At 43.1% G+C, this 20,061-nt stretch overlaps 1 protein-coding gene across 1 annotated transcript in view; it reads left to right on the top strand.

Annotated features, from left to right (window-relative positions):
- The window catches only part of LOC310998592 (NACHT, LRR and PYD domains-containing protein 3-like), a gene marked incomplete at both ends in the record, with an annotated part of 148,577 nt that overhangs the window by 114,043 nt on the left and 14,473 nt on the right, over positions 1 to 20,061 (top strand). Inside the window, 4 exons of the mRNA XM_083988714.1 lie at positions 9,301 to 9,474; positions 9,701 to 9,874; positions 10,245 to 10,418; positions 12,908 to 13,084. Of these exons, the coding sequence (XP_083844840.1) occupies positions 9,301 to 9,474; positions 9,701 to 9,874; positions 10,245 to 10,418; positions 12,908 to 13,084 (699 nt within the window). The remainder of the gene's footprint in view (positions 1 to 9,300; positions 9,475 to 9,700; positions 9,875 to 10,244; positions 10,419 to 12,907; positions 13,085 to 20,061) is intronic.

The following is a 20,061-nucleotide window of genomic DNA, read 5'->3' as shown; positions in this document are numbered from 1 at the left end:
GTTAACGGCAAAGTAATAAGTTAAGGTAAACAAAGGAGAAAGAGGCAATGAAAGAGTTGCGGTAAATGAACAATAAAGGACTGGAAATAGCAACCCCCCGAGGAGGCACAAGTTCTCACGTTGGTATTCAACGAGTTGGTTACGGAATGGTTTATGGAAATAAATGTTGAAAACCACCAGTCGAGTCCTAAATCTTTCGGAGGGTATGCTACAGTGAGAACTTCACCCAGCGAGGCACCAGGGATAACTTCGCTCATCAAGGCTCCGGTGACTTCGCCCAGCAAGGGACCAGTGACAACTTTACCACATGCATCGCCACTCCGTCTGTGAACTCCACGGTCAAGCAGCACAGCACGGAGCTACGCTACAGCATCGTATGGTAAAGTGATGGCTCAAGGGACGGTAAAGACTACAAATACAGTAAAAATGGATGTCTTAAAGGAACAGATAAATAAACTACAAGCAGAAATTGAAGAAAATAGAGGATTGCTAAATCAAAAGGATGAAGAATGCTTGTCATGGCAGGAATTAAAGGAGCTAACTGAAACCAAAAATAAACAACTAGTTGAGCTTCAACATGAAATGAATGACACTGAGGAAATAAAAACACCACGTCATTCAGAACGCAAAAGTGTACCCACAGAGAGGTTTCTTGCCTATCAAAGGGAGGAACAAAGTAAAAAAGAAAGGAGACTGCTTAGCCTTTATGAACAATGGAAAATTCAAATCAGATCAACGAAAGAAAACCTAAAGCAAAACACAACAGATATGGAACTGGCTAAAATGGCAGACACTGTTGAAAACGGAAAAGATGACATCATGAAAATTTACCACATAATAAGACAGGGTACCACCCCATCCGCTGATTTAAGACGCAAAATAGATGCTTGTGAGGCAGTCACTAAAGACATTATGAAAATAATAAATGAACGCTTATCCGGAATAGACGATGTCTTTGATGCAGAGCGTGAAAAACGCAAACTCCGTGAGCTCCATGCTCATAACTACGCCCACTCCATTTATGGGACTGCTTCTCAGTCAGCTAATAGTCACTTCTCTGAAGCATCAGTCATGGCTGCAAAAAGGGCTGAAGCAGTCGCAGAGCTCGCTGCAAAAGAGGCTCAATGCAAATTAATGGAGGAAGAAAGAAAGCAGAAGGAAAAAATAAGGATGATGGAATCTGAATTAGAGCGTTTGCAAGCAGAAAGGGACAGAGAAGTAGCACGTGTGAGGCTGGAAAGCTACGACAGAGAAATCAGACAGGAAGCTGACAATCAGCCCTTACAGCAAATGAACAGTCTGCCTACACAGCAACAAGACAGTAGATACAACAGGCAGAGCCCTGCCATCCCCTCTGTGTATCACCAAAACCCTTCCATAGTCCCACCAAATTCCTCCACTGACATCTCCTCTTTAGCCCAAGCGATACAAGACAGCATAACCATCAACAGACTCCCCATGCCAATGCCCACAGTGTTTGGAGGAGACCCCATCCACTACATTGAATGGAGAGCTTCATTCATGTCACTGATAGATAGAAAAAGCATCTCATCAGCCGACAAACTTTATTATCTAAAGAAATATGTCAGTGGCCCTGCTCACAAATGTATTGAAGGCACCTTTTTCCGAGACGATGACGAAGCATACAGAGATGCATGGAATAAGCTCAACCAACGCTACGGGCAGCCATTTGTCATTCAAAGGGCTTTCAGAGACAAGCTGTCAAAATGGCCGAAAGTGCAAACCAAAGACGCTGAAGGGTTAAGGGCCTTCTCTGATTTCCTAAATGCCTGTCTCCAAGCCATGCCTCACGTGAGAGGTTTAGAAATCTTGAATGATTGTGAAGAGAATCAAAAGCTGACACAGAAAGTCCCAGATTGGCTAGCAGCACGCTGGAATCGTCAAGTCTCAATAGCTCTCATGGAAGGAAGAGACTTCCCCACTTTTGAAGACTTCGCCAGATTTGTGTCAGTGGAAGCGGAGATAGCATGTAACCCAATCACTTCCCTGCATGCTTTACACTCATCCAGCTCATCCTACGTCAAAAGAAACACAAATGAAACAAAGGGAAACAAAGTAAGTGTCTTCAGCACTCAAACAAATGCAAACACTGAAAACATAAGGCCAAACTATGTAAAAGAAAAGCCTCCCTGCATGTGGTGCAAAGATGACAAGCATCAACTGTCCAAGTGCTCAAAATTCAAAGAAAAATCCCTCGAGGAAAGACGAACATTCATAAAAGACAATAAACTGTGCTATGGATGTGTCAAACCAGGTCACAGCGCCAAGGAATGTCGTCACCGTCACACCTGTGATCTGTGCAAGGGAAGACATCCCACCTGTCTACATGATGAAAATTACAAAGGACATGAGGAGAAAGACAGACCTGTAAGCATGGAAAGAAGGAAAATTACAGCAAATGTGAACACAGCTTCAAACTGTTCAAATGAAATTGTGACAGCTAGCCCACTCTGTGTCACTAAAGAGGGTCAGTCATACAGCACCTCCATGATTGTCCCTGTGTGGATCTCCTCTGCCACCCAGCCGTCCAAAGAACAGCTCGTCTATGCACTGCTGGACACCCAGAGCGACAGCACCTTCATAGAGAGAGAAGTAAGTGATGAATTACAACCGAACACTTTCCCTGTACAACTGAAACTCACTACTATGCTAGGAGAGAGCATGATAATGAAAAGTGAAAGAGTAGAAGGACTTCGTGTCAGAGGCTACAATTCAGGCATTTACATTGATCTCCCTCCTTCATACACAAAAGACTGTATCCCCATGAACCGTGATAACATACCTACCCATCAAACAGCAAAACAATGGCCTCACCTAGCAGCAATCACAGATCAGATACCCCCTCTCCTCAGCTGTGGTGTCGGACTCCTCATTGGGTATAACTGTCCAAGAGCTATAAAACCCAGACAACTGATTGATGGAGCAGACAATGAGCCCTACGCCGTCCTCACAGACTTGGGGTGGAGCATTGTGGGCTGCTCTACACCTGGCTTTAATGAAAGACAGTCCAGCCTGTGTCACAGAGTCACGGTAAAGGAACTTCCTCCAGTAACGCCGATGGATGTAATCAGCGTCCTGGAGTCAGACTTTAAGGACACGAAAGGAGATGACAAAACTGTCTCACAAGAGGACCTCATGTTCCTGAGCACACTCAAGGATGGTATAAAGAAAAATGCCCAGGGACATTACGAGATGCCTCTTCCATTCAGAAAACGGCCCTCCCTACCTGACAACAAAAGACTCGCTGAAATCAGGCTCAGTCATCTTCAACGCAAGTTCAGCAGGGATGAAAAATACAAAAGAGACTACACAACATACATGAAGGAAATCATAGAAAGAGGTGACGTGGAAGAAGTGCCCGCAGATGGAACTGAAGGTGAGCGGTGGTATATTCCACATCATGGCATATATCACCCTCAGAAGCCTGACAAATTGCGTGTTGTGTTCGACTGCTCTGCAAAATACTGTGGCACAAGCTTAAATGAACACCTGCTCCCAGGACCAGACATGATCAATAATCTGACAGGTATCCTTATAAGGTTCAGACGGCATCCCATTGCTCTTCTATGTGACATAGAGAAAATGTTTCACCAATTTCATGTCCAAGAGGAAGACCGCAACTACCTCCGGTTCCTCTGGTGGAAGGATGGAGATACAACAACACAACCTCAGGAGTACCGCATGAAAGTACACCTCTTCGGTGCGGTGTCATCCCCTGGGTGTGCAAATTATGGACTTAAATACTTAGCTAAAGAACACAGCCACTCACACCCAGTAGGAGCACAATTTGTTGCAAAAGACTTTTATGTAGACGACGGAGTGACAAGTACAGACAATGTGAAAAGAGCCATTCAGTTGGCACAGGAGGCAAGGGAGATATGCAGCAAAGGTGGTCTCCGTCTCCACAAATTTGTGTCAAATAACCATGCTGTATTGCAGAGCCTGCCCCCATCAGAGTGTGCAACAGAGACAAACACAAAGGACTTAACATTCAATGACACACTGGAACGAGCTTTAGGAATTCAATGGAGCATAAAAGAGGACAGCTTCAGATTCAACAACACCTTAAAGGACCAACCAGCCACACGGAGAGGCATATTATCTACTGTCGCTTCCATATATGATCCTCTCGGCTTCCTCGCACCATATGTCCTCAATGGAAAGAGAATCCTCCAAGAGATGTGCAACCAGGGCACTGGTTGGGATGAACCCCTGCCAGAGAGGTTAAAACCACGGTGGGAGAGTTGGCAACGTGATTTCACCAACCTACAGAAAATAAACATCAATCGCTGTTACTTACCTGCTGACTTTGGAGAAGTTGTAGAGACTGAATTACACCACTTCTCAGATGCGAGCACAAGCGGATACGGGCAATGCTCTTATCTGAGAGTCAAAAACAAGAAAGGAGAGATTCACTGCTCACTGGTGATAGGAAAGGCCCGTGTTTCTCCAACAAAAGTGACCACAATACCACGGCTCGAATTAACTGCAGCAGTGGTTTCAGTCTCCATCAGTAACATGCTCCGAGAAGAATTGAGAATTGTTGATGGAAAAGAATACTTTTGGACTGATTCAAAGGTGGTGTTAGGCTACATAAATAACGATGCACGGCGATTTCACACTTTTGTAGCCAACCGGGTTCAGAAGATCCGCCACTGTACAGACCCACAGCAATGGCGCTACGTCCCTACGGATGAGAATCCAGCAGATGGAGCATCCCGAGGTAAAACTGTAAATGAACTACTTGCATCTGACTGGTTCACCGGCCCTATGTTTCTCTGGGAGAAGGAGTTACCCATGGAAAATGATGCAGTGCCAGACCTGTCCATAGGGGATCCAGAAGTCAAAAAGGCACAAGCCCTGCAAACAAAAACTACAGAAATAATGAGTCTTGTCGACCGCCTGTCCAAGTTCTCATCATGGTCCCGAGCTACCAGAGCTGTAGCCCGCCTGCTTCGACGAGTCAAAAAGATCACATCACATGCTCTTTCAACAGTGAGTGAAAGAGAAAGTGCTGAGCGTGTCATAATCCAGGATCTGCAAAGACAAGCATATGAAGAGGAAATCAAATCATTGAGCAAAGGTAATCAACTACAGCGTGGCAACAAATTACACCACCTTGATGCTTTCCTCGACACAGACGGTCTCCTCAAGGTGGGAGGACGACTCCGCCGCTCGTCACTCACTGACTCCTTCAAGCATCCAATTGTCATTCCTAAAGAGCACCATGTGACAAAGTTAATAATAGCTCACAACCATGAAAAGACAAAACATCAAGGAAAAGGATTCACAGTAAATGAAATCAGAGCCAGTGGATATTGGATTCCTGGAATGAGCAGAGCAGTAACATCATACATCCATCAGTGTGTGATCTGTCGTAAACTCAGGAGAGCTGCAGAGGGTCAAAGAATGAGTGACTTACCTGTTGAACGCGTCGAACCCTCCCCTCCTTTCACACACTGTGGTATGGATTGCTTTGGCCCTTTCATGACAACACAGGGAAGAAAACAGCATAAACGATACGGCCTGCTCTTTACTTGTTTTTGCTCACGAGCCATTCACATCGAGATGTTAGAGGATATGTCCACGGACACCTTCATCAACGCCCTGCGATGTTTCATTGCTCTCCGTGGTGCAGTCCGTCAAATTCAGTGTGATCAGGGCACCAATTTTGTTGGTGCCAAGAATGAATTCAAGACAGCTTTACAAGAACTTGACACACAAAGATTGAACACATTCCTGTCACAGAAACAGTGTGATTTCATCATGAATGCACCTCACTCCAGTCACGCAGGGGGCGTGTGGGAGCGCCAGATAAAGACTGTCAGAAGTGTTCTGAGCTCTACCCTGTCTCTTTCTCAAGGCAGACTCAACGATGCTTCATTAAGGACTGTACTGTACGAAGCCATGGCCATAGTCAACAGCCGACCTCTCACTGTTGATAACTTGAACTGCCCTGACAGCCTTGAACCTCTCACCCCCAATCATCTCCTCAACATGAAGTCCAGTACAGCACTTCCTCCACCAGGCACATTCCCTAGAGAGGACCTGTACGGAGCAAAGAGATGGCGTCGTGTACAGTTTTTATTGGAACAGTTTTGGAGTAGATGGAAACGAGAATATCTCCACAATATCACCACAAGGCAGCGGTGGCACACGCCAAAAAGAAATCTAATGGTGGGTGATATAGTGATGGACAAAGATGAACTGTTACCCAGAGGTGAATGGAGACTCGCAAGAGTCATAGAGACTGTCAGCGGCAAGGATGGACTTGTAAGAAGAGTGAAAATCTCAGTAGGAGATAAGAATCTGAGCAAGAAGGGTGAGCGTCTTGCCAAACCTTCAATATTGGAACGCCCAGTGCAGAAGTTAGTTCTGCTTTTTGAAGCTTCTTAAGATGTGGCTACACAAAGACAATGACACTCTTATTGAGAAAATTATTCTTAGTTCACACTCACAGTATTCAATGTGGAACGCAAATCATTTTGGTGGGAGTGTAGCAGACCACTTTTTGGTTGTATGTATTGCTGTTACTCATTTTGTCCACAAGAGGGCAGCCTTGTACTGCTAAAATGGTTAAATAAGTTAAAATCTTTAAAAACTAATAGTTAAGTTACTTTAAATGCATTGTGACATGATTTCGTTACATAAATATATTTCGTGATTGGAGTGCATTATAGTAAAATGTCATTCATCTGGTTTTTATATGCATATTGTCCGTTTTGAAGGTTATATTTGTAATGAGCTTTTATTTTGAAGAGATCGCTAACCTACCATGTCACTTCCTGGCTATGTTGTGTCTTCCGGTAAAAAACAAGGTGATACGGAACGAGTTAACGGCAAAGTAATAAGTTAAGGTAAACAAAGGAGAAAGAGGCAATGAAAGAGTTGCGGTAAATGAACAATAAAGGACTGGAAATAGCAACCCCCCGAGGAGGCACAAGTTCTCACGTTGGTATTCAACGAGTTGGTTACGGAATGGTTTATGGAAATAAATGTTGAAAACCACCAGTCGAGTCCTAAATCTTTCGGAGGGTATGCTACACGGTGGCTGTTTTTGCGTCTTTATTCACCACGTCTGAAAACCATGTACTAACTGATACAACTTCGCCAAAACTTATGCGTTTATTGATTTGATACCTGTCAGAGCCCCGTGATCTTACATCTCTGCATTTCCTCACGTCTGGGTAATTTTGTAACAGTTTTTCAGCAGTGTTAAAAGTCATTAAACGCGCCGTTACGCACGGGGCACGTCTGTCCTGCAGTGCGCTCCCCTCCTCTCCTCTCCTCTCCTCTCCTCTCACCTGGCTGCTCAGCTCCGTCTCTCAGTCCCGGTCCCGGACTGAGACACGTCACCGCTGTCTTCACCCGTGTTTGATCCCTCTGGTCAGTGGTCAGAGCGTTTAGATCCGTGTGTCCCACCTGAGCTCTCTATTAATCCACTGGATCATGGGCGGCACACACATATTATAGGTGCGTGATTGTCGCGGCAGCTGCTGCCTGTTCGTCAGTGAGTTGGGCCCTGTAGCGATTTGTGTTTATTTATCTAAACAGAGCGCGAGAGAGATGAACACACGTGCTGTCACTGTATGCATCGGATCAAATGTCATTCTGTCCCTTTGTCCGTCCAGCTCTCTGTCCACTCTCTCCATGGCGGAAACGATTACGACGCGCAAAACCCTCATTTACATATTGCGGTTTGCACGTGTTTTCATTTAGCGGGTTACTCTTAGTAGATCACCTGTTTTGCGTGCACTAACCAAACACGCAATATTATAGCGGGCGCAAACAATATAGCACCCGCTATCTGGGATCTTAGTAAATCCGGCCCATAGTGTTACAGATTGCTAATGTGTGTGTGCAAGAGGATAAGTTTGTTGTTGTTGTTGTTGTTGTTGTTGTTGTTGTCGCGGTTACGGCCGACAATCACTGTACGTTCCTGTAATAAATTAAGGTTCAGTGACCAACTCCTTGTCATCCTTTTAACACGTCCGGTCAAACAGTGTTGTCACAAACCCAAGTCTCTGTAACCTGAGCCACACCACTGGACGGAAGGTAACACCAACAACAGCGGACTGCTGTCGGCTCCCTCGATACTGTGCCTGAAACGCGTCTGTTAAATCAGCATCGATCTGCATGTTTGGAGAGTCAACATTTAGTTGATAAAGTTTGGAGTTTGAATCCAGCGCGCAGCTTTCACTCTTTGTGTGTTTGTGTGGCAGTCAGCGCTACAGTGCCACACGTGAAAGTCTGTGCTGCAGCTGCACATATGACCTGGGGGAAAAAAAATGGCTCATACCGCAGGAATGGTATGACGTAAAATTTGAGTGGTTTTGAAACCGTGACTTTTTCATACTATGGTATACCTTGAAACTGGTAATTGCCCATGCCTAGTCTACACCAAGGGGGCAGTTGTCGGTCTGAGAAGTGAAGCTCACTTCCGCATTCAAAAAGCTGCAATCCCCTCGGCTGTCGCTGGGGGCTGGCTCCAGAAGGGAGCAACTCCAATCGAGCCCCATGTTAAAATAGCCGATTTTACAGCTTTAAAAAACATATTTACAGCCTGGTACATTTCATTTTTTTGGTCTCAATCGATAGTTTCTACCCCCGCACACACTCTGAGGGGGGTGAATTTTTTTTAAACTCTACCGTTTTACTATTATTAGGGTTAAAGTTCTGGCCAATCAGGGCGCAGAACCGTTGAGTGACAGGTCCGGCGACCGCTGCTACGAGGCCAGTGGGCGGGCCCTCGGCCGGCCAACGGCCGCACCGCTCCAAATATGGCAAGTAGAATCCAACATGGCGCGGTTCTAACCCCCGTAGTAGCGGCACAAAACAGACTCCCCAAAACCAATGGGTGACGTCACGGACGCTACGTCCATTCTTTTTACAGTCTATGGTCTACACTCATGCTAGGAAATGTTTACTCTCTCATTAACAAAATTGATTACGTCAGACTGACAGCTTCTCAGCATAGCAGGAGGAATTGTTGTGTTTACATTGTCATCGAAATCTGGCTGAACCCGAGCACTGGAAGAGATAATGCTCCATCATGCTGACAGAGTTAGCCGGTAAGCTAAAGCAAGGCGGTCTGGCTGTTTACACCAATGAATGATGGTGCCGGGAGATCATGGTAGTTTATTCACTGCTCACCACGCGTAGAACTAATGATGGTGAAGTGCCTTTTTTTTTAGCTTCTTCAGCTCTGAACAGATAAGACACTGAACGTTGTCAACAAATAACTTTGTCCTAAACTCACTGCTTTTACTCTTTATTCAGATTGAAGAACTGCAGTTTGTCAAAGATCAGCGGTTCTTCTCTGGGCTCAGCTCTGAAGTCCAACCCCTCCCACCTGAGAGAACTGGACCTGAGTGAAAACAACCTGCAAGATTCAGGAGTGAAGGGTCTGAGTGGTTTTCTGAAGAGTCCAGACTGTAGACTGGAGACTCTGAGGTCAGTTCACTGACTGTTACTGTTGTAGATTTAGGTCTTTGATCCACAACTTGTTGGTGTAGCAAGTGTGAAGTGAGTTATCTTTCCATGTGCCACATTTACACCCAGTCTGAAATGGCATTAGCAGCACAATGTATTTTGCCTTTTGGTAGAACATAGACCATAATAACAACACTATCAACAAGGAACGTTCTCCTCTCTTCACTTCTCTTCATTCTTTATTCAGATTGAAGAGCTGCAGTTTGTCAAAGATCAGCTGTTCTTCTCTGGCCTCAGCTCTGAAGTCCAACCCCTCCCACCTGAGACACCTGGACTTGACCTGCAACGACTTGAAGGATTCAGCAGTGAAGGATCTGAGTCGTTTTCTGAAGAGTCCAGACTGTAGACTGGAGACTCTGAGGTCAGTTCACTGACTGTTACTGTTGTAGATCTGAAATCTTTGATCCACAACAATTTTGTTTTTCAAAACTTGAGCATCATCAGTTAATCTCTGATAAATATGGCAGCACAACATGAGTTTATATTGAAGGAGCCACAAGTGGCGCTGGTGAAGTGGTGGAGGTGGACTGTGTCTGTGTTGGAGGAGCAGCAGCTTCTTATGAATATTTATGTGACTGTTTTAACCTGCTTCCTGTTGCTTCAGCTGTTGGACTTTGACTTTCTAAACTTGTTCTTTCTGAAGCTTCTTCAGCTCTGAACAGATGATGAGACACTGAACACTGTCAACAAGGAGCTTTGTCCTCAACTCACTGCTTTTATTCTTTATTCAGATTGGAGGGCTGCAGTTTGTCAAAGATTAGCTGGTCTTCTCTGGGCTCAGCTCTGAAGTCCAACCCCACCCACCTGAGAGAACTGGACCTGAGTGGAAACAAGCTGAAGGATTCAGGAGTGAAGGATCTGAGTGGTTTTCTGGAGAGTCCAGACTGTAGACTTAAGACTCTGAGGTCAGTTCACTGACTTATAGCCCGGCCGCACTGTCTGCGTCATTTCCCGTCCTCGCAGGTGCTTAGCCGGTCGCATAGGGAGCGTACTTCTCCTGCTCTCACTGCGCTGGTCAAACATCAACTCTGCTCGTCTGTACCTGTACTCCGTCTCCATCTTTCTTTCTGTATAGATTTATGAATCTCTGTCGCTCTGTGTGTGTGTTCATCTCTCGTGTGTAGACCCAACTGACAAATATTTATTGACAGACAAGCAACACCTTCATTAATCATCATTTATTTTATCTTGAAAATTGGCCAGATTCTCTCGCTTTTTCTGGGCCCGACTTCCTGTCTGGTACGATCTGCTCTATCCAGCTTGACGCATGCTCGCATGAAAAGTAGAAGACACGCCGAACTGAAGCGCTGCAGCGCATGAGCCTCCGTGGACGTGCTGCTCCACAATGCGGGAAGTGCCGATTGGAAACTGCCCCCGCTCCAGGGCGCTGTGCTTCCGTCCCACGGGCAGTGCATCCAGGCCGTTACTGTTGTAGATCTGAGACGTCTGATCCACAACTGAACCTGATTGATCTTCACTCAGAACTTGAATCATTCACTTTGATTTAATGAACGAATGATATTTTAAATAGCTGTTGTCTCATGTTTCCAGTAGGACTGTTGATCAGTTAAAACAATAATTATTTAATTGCACAATTTTCTGTAATGATAACAAAACCCAGGTCTATGGGCTCTAATTTTGTAGACCAGGTAGTCAACAGTGTAAGAGAGCAGACATTTTTCCGGCTTTATCATGCCTTTATTAGATAGTACAGTTGAGAGAGCAGCTGACTATTCCACTGGATGCGGATCCATCATGTATGCTTCCACCAGATGTGGATGAAGAGCTTCAACTGGTGCAGACCAGGGGAATCCGACTGTTAAATTATCATGAAGGCCCACGGGGGTGTTGACGCAATGTGATTTCTCCCCAGTGCTCTGAATGTCAAAGCCAGTCTCTAGTTTGGCTCACTTGTTGACATCAGACTAAACAAAAATAAGGCTATAACGACCTCTAGCAGTCCTGAACCGTGTACATGTTTAAACAGAAAAAATTGCACAGTTTACACGTGTACATATTTTAGTACCCGTTCACATCCCTACTATTAACTGATATGATTGAAATGCTCTATCGAATGTCTGTGACTAGGCTTGTGTTGATCAGCAACCAGATCCTCTATCATCAATTGAGAGGATGATCGTCAATTTTTTTTTGCCATTATAAAGCACACATGCTGCTACAGCTGAGCGGCCATCCACTGTGCTCTGGATCAGTGGATCTGCGCTCAGACGTTTTCAACTCTTTTTATACAAAGTGCAGCCAAACACCAGGGTAAAGAGAGAGGAACGGCAGAATTTTTGAAAGTGATCACAACACCATAATGAAGATCGTTTCACTGTTGCTACTATTGTACTATTGTACTATTGTGGACAGAGGAACATATGTTGACTCTGCTGAATTCAGTCTCAAAACATTTCGTGACGTCACGCAGTGGTCGCAGCCGGTCACAGCGCCATCTTGGGTACCGACTTACAAAGGCAGTCAAATCTCACAAAAAGAGTGGATAAACCTTTTTTTATTACATGGCTCTATTCAATGTCGTATTCCGATAATGTATTGATATTTCTGATATTTATTTACATCCTGATTTTGCATTTTACAGTCTGTTATTCCTGTTTAACAGATCGTTGCTGAGTAAAATACACTGTTGCTAGGGACGCCGCTCTGATCAGCACAGCACAGATGAGAGAAACTATGCAGGATATTTACTTTCTGTTTCATTTTTACCGTCATTAAACAGCTTCGGACTAATAGTGATGTTAGATAAATGACTAGTAACTTGTTACAGAGAGAGTGGAGGCTCCTTCCACATCGCTGCTGGAAACACAGCAGCTCTCCTCTCGTCTCTGTCAGAGCGTCTGTGGCACCACGAGTCCGCGACCGTAACAAAGTCCTTACGTCTCTGACCGTAATCTCTTGTTTATGACAGATACGACTACACAAATACATACACTGTAACATGTATATGATAATTTATCGATCCGCTGATTGATTATTAAAGGCTTCATTGAAAACAAATGCACACGACCAAGGCTGGTGAGGAAACCTGCAGAGAAGTGACTGGACTTGCAGATTCGCTAAATGATGCAATTTAAAAATCGATAAAAGTCGTATTTTGATCAACATTACATCTGAAATTAATAATTTCACTCTTAAGCCGTGTAATAAGCGGGATAATGTAGAGTTAGTCTGTGGTTATGGAGAAATAAAGACTAAGACATCCTTCATCAAAGCCCATACAGTCTAATGATCATAGCTGTGCCTCAGTCCCCAGTTGTACCCAGTATGGCGCTCCCAACAAAAACGTCACGTGACTGATAAGAATCTATAGGACATGAGAACGCTGTCAACAGGGAACTTTGTCCTCAACTCACTGCTTTTATTCTTTATTCAGATTGGTGAGCTGCAGTTTGTCAGAGATCAGCTGTTCTTCTCTGGTCTCAGTTCTGAAGTCCAACCCCTCCCACCTGAGAGAACTGGACCTGAGCTACAACTGGACCCTGAAGGATTCAGGAGTGAAGGATCTGAGTGGTTTCCTGGAGAGTCCAGACTGTAGACTGGAGACTCTGAGGTCAGTTCATTGAATGAATGAAAGACATTTTTAAATAGTTGTTGTCTCATGTTTCCAGTAGGTCTGTTGATCAATAATAAAAATAATAATATGAATAATAGTAATAATGATAATAACTAATTAATTTGCTGTGGTTGAGATTAATGTTGTTTTTTTCTTGTAGAGATAAAATTAGATAATGTAAAAATCAACACATTTAAAGGGAGTAATTGTGATGGTAAAATGACTTGAACTTTGTCCACAACTCACTTCTATTATTATTATTTATTCAGACTGGGGAACGGCATAACCGAAACGATCAGCTGTTCTTCTCTGGTCTCGGCTCTTAAATCCAACCCCTCCCACCTGAGAGAACTGGACCTGAGTGGAAAACACCTGCAGGATTCAGACCTGAAGGATCTTCATGATCTTGTGGAGAGTCCAGACTGTAGACTGGAGACTGTGAGGTCAGTATTGGGGCAGCGTCATCTGTGCTGATATTTTGTATGAAAATAATACTTCTAACGATGATGATGATGATGATCCTTACACAGTTTTTCACGAGTAAAAGTGAAACAGACAAGTCTAAAACTAATCAGTTTTGAAAAGACGGAGACAGTTTGGTGAATGAAACACCTGTATAGGATGTAGATAGGGAGCATGTCTATTCAAACGATTCCTTTGCCAAAGCCATCTTGTCATGTTTTTCACCGTCGCAAGTATGTCGCCATCGCGTTAAGCCCGCCCAACGACTCTCTAAACACATGGAGCACTGTGATTGGTGAACACAAATGGTGTTCGAGACTCAAAAAGTTCCTATGGCTCATTTCTAGACCCACCTACGGAGCAAAGAGATTTGCTGCCGCGAGGGTGCAGCTAGATTTCTAGGCTAACAGCTGATGTCACAGGGAGACAAATAACTCCTGAGTGTCAGTGACCACTTGAACCAGTCAGAGGTTCACATTGGGATCTGTGGCCTGTGATTGAACGACCTCTGTCCAGACAAGTAGGACCTTTAACACCTGTCCAGAGGTTTGGTTTGGACACATTCAGGTCTTAGTGTGTCTACTCCAACATGTTAACATCAGAGCAGAGAGGAAGCAGGCTTCACTGCACAGCTGCTGCACATCTGATCTGAAGTCAGTGCCGCATCACTGACTGACTTATTGACTCTTCTTCTTCTTCATCTTCTTCTTCTTCTTCTCCAACAGGTGTAAGCCATGGTCTAATATGTTTGATGGGAAGAGCTGCGACATCAGTGAATCAGATTTAGAGGACCTTGAGCGCTGGGCTGCCAGCTAAATGATGGTGAATTTGCACTTATATCGCGCTTTTCTAGTCACTTGGACTAGACTCACTAAAGGTCTTTGCACACTGAGTCTGTTTTTTTCGCATGCGTTTTTCGTATCCGTCATCCGACAAAAAACATTACGTGCAGGCTCCTTGCATACTGAGTCCGTTGCGTTTTATTTGCATGCGTTTTTATTCTGTGTTCCAAATTTCGGAGAGGGAGACAAAAATCGTCACGCAGTGATGCACTTTGTGGTTCTCTCACTTGTAGAGAAATGAAAGAGAAACATTAAAATATTGTGTCCACGCTGAGAGGAGCCAACAGCGAGGGGATCTGCTGCTTAATGAGCAGCGGAATTATCATGATCACTTCAACAGGTTATTATAGGATGTCAGTGGTCCAGTTTGATAGATATTGATTATTAGCTCACACAGTAAACAGAAGACGGACAATTTCCATGATCCTGAAAAATCTTATTAAATCTAACCTGTTCCGAAACCTTTTATGACGGACGAAAGTTTTGGACTTGGTGTGTAAACATGATCGACACAACATGAGGTCGAATTTATTTTTGACGTGCGGCAATTTCGGACGTCAAAAACAGACTCAGTGTGCAAAGGCCTTTAGACTCACTCATAAACTCTGTGCGCAGACAGGCTTGGGGGGCTAATCCTTCAAACACATTCATATAGCCGATGATACATCTAAGAGAATGTGTGGGTTCAGTGTCTTGCCCAAGGACACTTCGACATGCAGACTGAGGGAGCTGGGAATCGAACCACGAACCTTCCAGTTAATGGACGACCCGCCCTACCTCCTGAGCCACAGCTGCCTCATCAGGGTTCATCTGAACCACGTGACTCTCCTCTGCAGCTCCACTTCAGGAGACACTTTGTGTTTGTGTTGCTCTCAACAGTGTGAGCATGGGACTGACCTGGGAACAGTTTTAACAGACCAATCAGTGTTTCCCATTAATTAATGACACTATGGCAGGCTGCCACAGGGGGCATGGACACATCGACATGTCGCGCTGGGCTGCTAATAAATGCTCAATCGCGGTAATTTGCTGTAATTGTACAGTGTTAACCCACCTTGCGCAAGTACGCCACGATCTCCCAAAATCCTGTGGGAAACACTGGACCAACAATGGAAAACCATCTTTGACTTGATACACACTTTGTCCATATCCATCAAACATAGTGTCATACAACTGATATTGGTTCACAGGGTTAGTTTGTTTGTACTTGTGGTTTTGTATTTCCCAATTTTAGTTGACCCAATTAATATGTTCACCATCTTCTATATATACTGTATATACATTAACTTGTGGGTGGGGTGGTATTATGTTAACGTTTTTGATGATTATGCACTGTTGTATACAGGAAAGGGTTGACTGAATTGTTCATATATTTTGTGCATTTTATATGGAAATACTTTGACAACTAATAAAACGATTACAAAAAAGTATTTGTAACTACAAGGCTATTTCTATAACCTTTTCAATTACAAATACAAATACTAATCAAATGTTGATGTGCTAGAATGTTGTCAAAGACAGATTTTAGATTTTGTGTTTTAGCACAATCGCTTCTTGTTTTATCATGATGTTTATAACTGGGAAACCCAGGGAACATGTCTGTAGTTCATTTAATCTGTGAACATCACTACAACATTACGTCAACAAATAGGAGCCAATCTAATATACTGTATGTTCCTTTTATTATTACACACAGAATAAAAGTTACACGGATCTGAGACTGTGGTTTTAGTCTTTATTATTTTATTCAGTTTTTATTTTCTCTGAGATAATCCGGAGTCAATCCCATCAGACAGAGAGAGAGAGGACGGGGTTCACCCTGGATAAATATGGTAAGACGTCCTCTCGCATGGTTTGGGACAATTATTGATTTTCCTGAGTGTTTCATGGGTTTATATTTAATATTTTACTGTGCAAGATTTTTGTTGTGTTTTATGGCAATTGGGTTGAACACTTGAGTTGTAGCCTATAACACGTTGTTTGGAGACTGTTAGTGAAGCTAACCTATCTTAAATATTGCTTTCATTTCACAGATTCAGATTATCCCGAGACTGACTCTAACCCATGCCATTGCTGTGTTGCAGGTAATGTGCTGTATATTACAATTATTTTTCATGACGTTTTTATTGAATATTATGCCTGTGTGAACTGATTTTCTTTACACGTTCAGTTAAATGGCTCATTCGTTTTATTAGCTTTGAATTTAGTGTGTGTGCCACATGTGAATTATTTTTATACTCACCTCATGGTGAATGTTGAATGTGTTCTTCAGTTTCATGCCATATAATGGGATTTAATGTATGTTTTATAGATCAATATACACTAAACAATCACTGTAATTTTTTTTGTTTCTGTTTTATATAATCAGGATTCGTTATTTTTTTGTTTGCTGAGCTGAGCACAGAGGAGAGATGATCTTGCTATGATTCAGATTGTCCCGAGACTGACGCTAACCCATGGCATTGTTGTGTTGCTTGCTGTGTTGCAGGAGAAATAAAACCCTCGTAATCCACCTGGCTGTCGTCTGTAGTATGTAATGCCGCAGTTGTGTGAAGTTGCGCTTACCAGACCTATCAAATACATGTGTGTTTATATGTATGCGTTCATTAGTATGTACTGTATGTGACACCTGTCTTATGTGTCTGCGCGGTGGGGCCTGGGTTGCAATATAGTAGGGTTCCCAGTTGTCCTGGAAAACCCGGTTAACCAATTTTCCAGTCATGGAAAACACGTCCTGGAAAAGCTTGAGTTGTCCTGCAAAATTATTTATCACACTGTGACATCAGCTACCAGGGCTCGATTTGACCTTTCCAGACCTCAAAATCTCGCGTGATTTGCGCCGGCGTCAGTGCGGTTACTGCGAATCACGCGAGATTTGGACGGACCAGGAAGAGGAGCTTCGAGAAGCTTCCGCTACAAACAAGCTTAAAATATAGACTTATTTAATTTTTTTCGGGACAATTACGCAATTTGGGGCTTCAGCACAAGACGGACATTACATACGAGCATCATGGAGGTATTTGGATGTTTTTTTGTGTGTCTTTTTTTACGAAGAGCTCCGGTGTCGCTTTGCAACCGTTGCATTGAAATGCACTGCTACGCCGAGACCCCCTGTAACTCAGAGAAGGGACGGAGGACTCTGAAACTTCTTCCAGCCCTTAGTCAACATGAGGGTGAGTAGATAATGAGCGAAATATCATTCTAGGGTGAACTATTCCTTTAACTACCGTTCGCTCGTCTGCTAGCGCTTAGCTGTTGCTCCGTGTGTCTGTGTGTGGACAACTCCCCCGTCGTCTGTTACTGCTGTCAGCAGCGAGGTAAACGTATAATCCATGAACGATGTGTTCCCTTGTAATGTTACCGAAAGTACATTTGTTTTATTAATTTACTTTTTGTTTAGAACCCCTGTGACTAACGTATACCGGGTACCAGAGCTGCTTTGTACCTGTGCCCCGCCGAACACAGAGATCAGTGAGCATGAATATTAGTTTTAATGAATAATTTGGTTTTATTTTGTACTTAAATTACGGTAGTTCATGATTGTATACTGAATATAGCTGTTAAAGAAGGGTTATTTACAAGAAACAGTTTAACCAATATGTGCAGTATTGCATGTTGTTTCATTGCCATGGTAACTGTGAATAAGATGAACTGTATTAATATTTCTCTGACCCTGTCTGTTGGACAGGTCAGGTTTTTTGTTCTTTTGGTTTTTGTTTTGTGTTTTTTTGTTTGGACCTTCCAGTGAAGTGAAGCGATGGCGAGCCACCCACTTCTAGAGTGAAGTGAATACCAGATATCCCGTGGTCACTGGACAGGTCCTGCTACACTCTCTGGTGTCAAATCAAATCAAAATCAAATGACCTTTATTTGTCCCCGTAAGGGAAATTTGTCTTGGGCAAGTGGAAGAAACAAGAAGAAGAAACAACTGCCTTGTACATACAATACACACCAGAATATACAACTATAACGATGGCAAACATACACCAAAAGAAGAGAAAGAAAGAAAGTGCGGTGAGTGCAATAAATAGGTTAAATAATACTTATAATACAAAGTTCAGATAAAAACATACTAAAAACTAAAAAGTAAGGGATGTCGATTTAAAGCTTACATACATTGGTCACGTCAGGATCAAAGGTAGACCTGGGTGCATAAGCCAACAACAAACTGTTATATTGGATCAGAGAAACTGAAATTTGAAATTGAAACATACAAATTAGAATATTTAGCTAAATGAGATACTCGCGTGATATTATTGTATGTAGTATCTATTTAAAGCCCCTGTACACACTTTTCATTTAGTGTTGATTTTGGCGGCCCCTGTGGACGAAAGCGGTGTTGTTTTGCCTGAATGAAGACTGCATTTCCCACTGTCATGAAGACATTTGTCTGGCCGGCGCCTGGAGATTTGTTTTGGAAATGTCGGAAAGAAGACGGGACTTGCATTGAAAACTTTTTTTTTTTAGCAGCTATCTGCAGCGTGCATATGGATGAGGTAATGTATCTGTTCGTATCGTTTCGTCAGTGGTCCGACCCGACCATGCCTTCCAGAGGAATAGAATTAGACTACTTAGAAATAGCGTATCTTCACACTGATGGGCTCATTTGCTGTTGTAGGTAACAAAGACACATCAGCAGAAACCAGAGACTTTTGCGTATCTAGTTAAAAGCTCCGTACAGGGACTTTAATTGTTTCGTTTTGTCAGAGAGTTTTGTTTGTCTTGTTTTAACTTATCTATTTGTTTATCTATTTAACTTATTCTATTCTATTCAATTCATTATTTTTCTAACTAAAGCCGGCATTACTTTTACATTTGAACCTTTGCCTCCTGAGTCTCATTTTCACATTCCACGGTGCTCCTGTAGTGTAGAATCTGATACACTAATCCACAAGTCCTGGTATTGTGAAATCCCTCTTAAGTGTTACAATTTTCTTACCTGTACCTTTCCTACAAGGTTGTGTGTTACAAAGGGACTACAGTCTTTATGATGTTTGGCCGTCAAAGGGCTCTGTTCACCTCACAATTATTTATTCCATCGGGAGTTGATCTACAGTGATTATTATAGGTTTAGGATGCTATTCCTGTAGCTGTGTTTAATGTTTGATAATGTGTTTATTTCTGTTTCCGTCGGACCACAGCCACACACAAACCCACCTCCATTATCCGTTATTTCTACCTCAACCAAAGTCAGATTTCATCTGCTAATACAGCTGTAATACCAAAAGCTGCCCAGGAGATGGCGCCATTCTACCTGAATCAAGTGACTACCCTTCTCTCTTATCACAATAATTGTCAACATTGTTGATGTAATGTTTGGGTAAATTATCAATTTGATTGACTTGTAAGTACATTAGTTGTTATTTAAAATAATGACTGATGTAAAAAAAATACTTGTAACTGAGCAACACACACTCGCGGTTATGTAATTTCCTGTAAATGCAGAAGGAGGGAAGTGAAAGTGTTCAGTCAGTTCAGACACCATTTTATAGCATTAGAAACAGCTCCCGCACACTGTCATCACTTGCATAGATTTATTGAGCTGAACAACGTTTCGGTCCTGAGACCTTCGTCAGGTTCATGAAGAGGGAAACTGAAGTCTGAGGCAGGTGAGTGTCAATACATCGTAATTATAATAATTATTAAGTGTGAGATTGTGTGAGTCAGTTT

Source organism: Trachurus trachurus, assembly GCF_905171665.1.
Source record: "Trachurus trachurus genome assembly, chromosome: 15".
NCBI lineage: Eukaryota > Metazoa > Chordata > Actinopteri > Carangiformes > Carangidae > Trachurus > Trachurus trachurus.
The sequence above is the reverse complement of the archived record's forward strand: the minus strand, read 5'-3'. Positions and strand labels throughout refer to the sequence as shown.